Source organism: Alligator sinensis, unplaced genomic scaffold (genome assembly GCF_000455745.1).
Source record: "Alligator sinensis unplaced genomic scaffold, ASM45574v1 scaffold553_1, whole genome shotgun sequence".
Taxonomy (NCBI): domain Eukaryota; kingdom Metazoa; phylum Chordata; order Crocodylia; family Alligatoridae; genus Alligator; species Alligator sinensis.
Genome location: NW_005842389.1, coordinates 492458 through 495551, shown reverse-complemented (window position 1 = coordinate 495551; position 3094 = coordinate 492458). Strand labels below are relative to the sequence as shown.

Below are 3094 nucleotides of genomic sequence, written 5' to 3'. Positions count from 1 at the left end.
GTCAGCTTGCAGGACTTCTCCCAGGGCCCCATTTCCCCCCACCTCAGTCCCCACTCACCCTCATCCGAAGACTCCTCCAGTAGCAGCACGGCCATGGCCTCCCAGTCCTTGAGCAGGGCTGCAGCGCAGTCCCACAGGCTGTCCACCAGGTAGGTTGCATGCTCGTGGAGCTGTGGGCGGGGGTGGGGCAGTGAGCAATCTGGGGGAGCCCTGACCTGCCCTGCCCCCCCAACCACTCCAGAACACCCCCCTCACCTCACTCTCAATGAAGAAGGCCAGCAGCAGGTGGAAGAAGGCCCTCGTCTCCCCACGCTGGAGTCTCTCCTGCCTGGCTTCACCTTTGGGGTCCAGCAGCCTGAAACCCACAAGCCAGAGCTGGGGGGTGGACACAAACCCAGTCACCCAGGTCCCACTCCAGCCCCAGGCAAGGGGAAGGAGGACCATGAGGTCTAGGGGGTTAGAGCAGGGGGGAGCTGTAAACCCAGACACCTGGGTTCCACCCCAGCACAAGGAGGAGAACAGGGTCTGTCAGTTACAGGAGCTTGGATGCCTTGGTTCGGTCCCAGCTGTGGAAAGGGGATGGGGTTTGTTAGGCACGGGAGGACCAGCCCCCCAGGCTCTGCCCCAGCGGAAGAAGGGGAGCAGGATCTCTCCATTATGGGAGCCCAGACACCTAGGTTCTGTCCCAGCGTGGGGAGAGGAGAGGGGAAGAGCAGGGTCTGGTAGGGCAGAGCAGAGGGCTTGGCTTTCTCAGCCCCCTGGGGAAACCCAGGCCCAGCAGGGGCACAGGCACAACTGCCCATGTATGCATGCCTAGGACAGGATTTGGGCCAGGCACACACAGGCCAAGGCACACGCAGGCAGTGACATGAGTCCAGCCCAGCCGGTGGTGGGGCAAGGGCTGGGTCAGACTGGGCAGAGCAGGCTGCCCCGGCTGTGACCGCACTCTCCTGGTATGGGAGGAACACGCAGCTGGGAATACAGCCAAGCCCAGATGGAAACAGCTGCAGACAGTAATGAAGGGCTGAGCAGTCCCCTCCCACTGCCGGGGGCCAGGGGGCAGCTGGAGGCAGAGCAGCAAGGCTGCCACGCCCATGAACCCAAAAATCAGGGACCCCAGCAGTGCCCCTGGGCTGAGCTGGACGGTGCCGGGCGCACACAAGGGCATGGGGTGTTTGCTCATGTGCTCCCCCCCGCCCCGGGCCTGTGCGAGGCAGCTGCCAGCGCGTGACCAGGCGGCAGCGCGGGCTAGGGGCCAGGCAGGGCTGCGCCCAGCTTGCATGCTGTGCTGGCCTTGGCGTCTGGAGCAGCGAGAGCCATACCAAAAGCCTTCTCTCCCACCCCCATGTCAGCCTTCTCTCTCCCTTAAGGGCGTGTGCTCAGCTCATCTTTCAGGCAGCAAAACCCCCAGCAGCTTTGGACCATCCCTGCTCCCTTCCTCAACCCCTCCTTGGGCTGCCTCTCAGCAGAGGGCCCAGGAGACTGCTGAAGGGCCACAGCCCCTTTCAGAGCTACACATCTCCAGCCTTGAAACAGCCTCTGGAGCAGCTGGGCACTCCAGGGTACATCCTCTGTCCAGTCTGCCCCAAAACACGGCCAAAGATGGAGCCTCTCTTCTGCTCTCATCTCCCATCCTTATTCCCCTTGCTGTAGGTTCAGACCGCAGTTCCCTGTCCTGCCCCTGGGGCCCCAAGTTGGGTCCATCTCCAAGCTCTGGTAAATCACCAGACCCATCTCAGGCTCTTCTCCTGCCTGAATTATTTGCAGCCTTCAGCCTCATTTCCTCTCCCCATCCCCCAAGGTCATTCTAATTCACCCATGACTGTCCTGGACGGCAAACCAGATCTCATGCTCCTGTGGAGGCCTTGCCCACACCACAGGGCATCAGAGAGGAGGCCAGGTTCCCCAAGGGCAGCAGTGCCCTCCACCATGCTCACTCACTTCCTGTACAGGAACTCCCCGGCAGCAGCGGCCAGCGCCCGGTGAGAGGCGAACACCACAGGGTAGATGCCCTGGCAGTCCTCCTCCGTCAACACGTCCTCCATGTTCCTGCAGGTGTGCAGACCACAGAGGTCACGGGCCCAGGAAGAAGGGAAGGGGGGCCTGGACCCCTGCCCCTGCTGTGCCGGGCAGAGTAAAAGGGCCTGCCCACCCACCCAGTCCCTGGACTCACTGCAGGATCAGGGTCAACAGCTTGACAGCCTCCACAGCCACATCGGGCTCCTTGTCCAGCACCATGGACACCATGCGGGCCTGCATCAGAGATGGTAGGCAAGTCAGCCCCCAGGATACACTGCAACGGGGGGAGGGAAGCTGCCTCTTCCTGCCCCCAGGCTTGGGCATGTGTGCTGTTAGCATGATGGCTACCGGGGCTGGAAGAGGTGCAACTGTGCTGCCCCTCACTCTTGTCTGCAATCACCTTGTGTACAGGGTGCCAAGGGGTGCCCCTGGCCAAATACCCCACAGGGGATGGAACAAGGCGGTGGGGGGAATGGAGCAGTGGCCATCTCAGGGCAGGACTCACCTTGAAGCGGCTGGTGAAGAGTTCCATGCGCACAGCTGTGTCCTGGCTGCTGTACAACCCCTGCAGGGCCTTGAGGCAGGTGAGACGCACGTCCCGCTGCTGCAGGGACAGAGGGTGGGCGAGCATGGAGTCCCACATCCCCACCCACCCCATTCCACCTCCCAGCTGCCCACCTTGTCATGCAGAGTCCAGCCAATGTACTTGAGGTAGCCGTCCGTCAGGAAGGAGGTGCTGTAGCTCTGCATCCACTTCCCCATCTCCTCCATGCAGATGGACCGGATCTCAGGCACCACATCCCTGTGGCCATGGGGCACTGCCAGGCTCGAAGCGGTCCCCAGAGCAGCCCTTGTGCCCACCTCCATCCCCCACTGCCCCCAGCTCACTGGACCTGCCCCTGTGTCCGCCATGCCCCCTCTCCCCCCACAGCTGTCCTCATCTCCCAGAGTCATCCCTGTGCCCAACACCCCTCACAAACCCCAGCTCACCGGTACCGATGCACAAAGACCCCTTTGAAGATGGCGTTCATCATGTTCTCGATCTCCTCCTGCTGCTCTTGGAGCTGAGCCGCAA

The 3094-nt window shown here is 62.4% G+C and overlaps 1 protein-coding gene across 1 annotated transcript in view; it reads right to left on the bottom strand.

Moving 5' to 3' along the window:
- Positions 1-3094, bottom strand: part of STAG3 (stromal antigen 3) — a 9661-nt gene that overhangs the window by 4530 nt on the left and 2037 nt on the right. Inside the window, exons 8-14 of the mRNA XM_025211100.1 lie at positions 3010-3083; positions 2698-2821; positions 2525-2623; positions 2174-2253; positions 1942-2049; positions 256-355; positions 59-170 (exon numbers count right to left, since the gene is read on the bottom strand). Coding sequence (XP_025066885.1) covers positions 59-170; positions 256-355; positions 1942-2049; positions 2174-2253; positions 2525-2623; positions 2698-2821; positions 3010-3083 — 697 coding nt within the window. The remainder of the gene's footprint in view (positions 1-58; positions 171-255; positions 356-1941; positions 2050-2173; positions 2254-2524; positions 2624-2697; positions 2822-3009; positions 3084-3094) is intronic.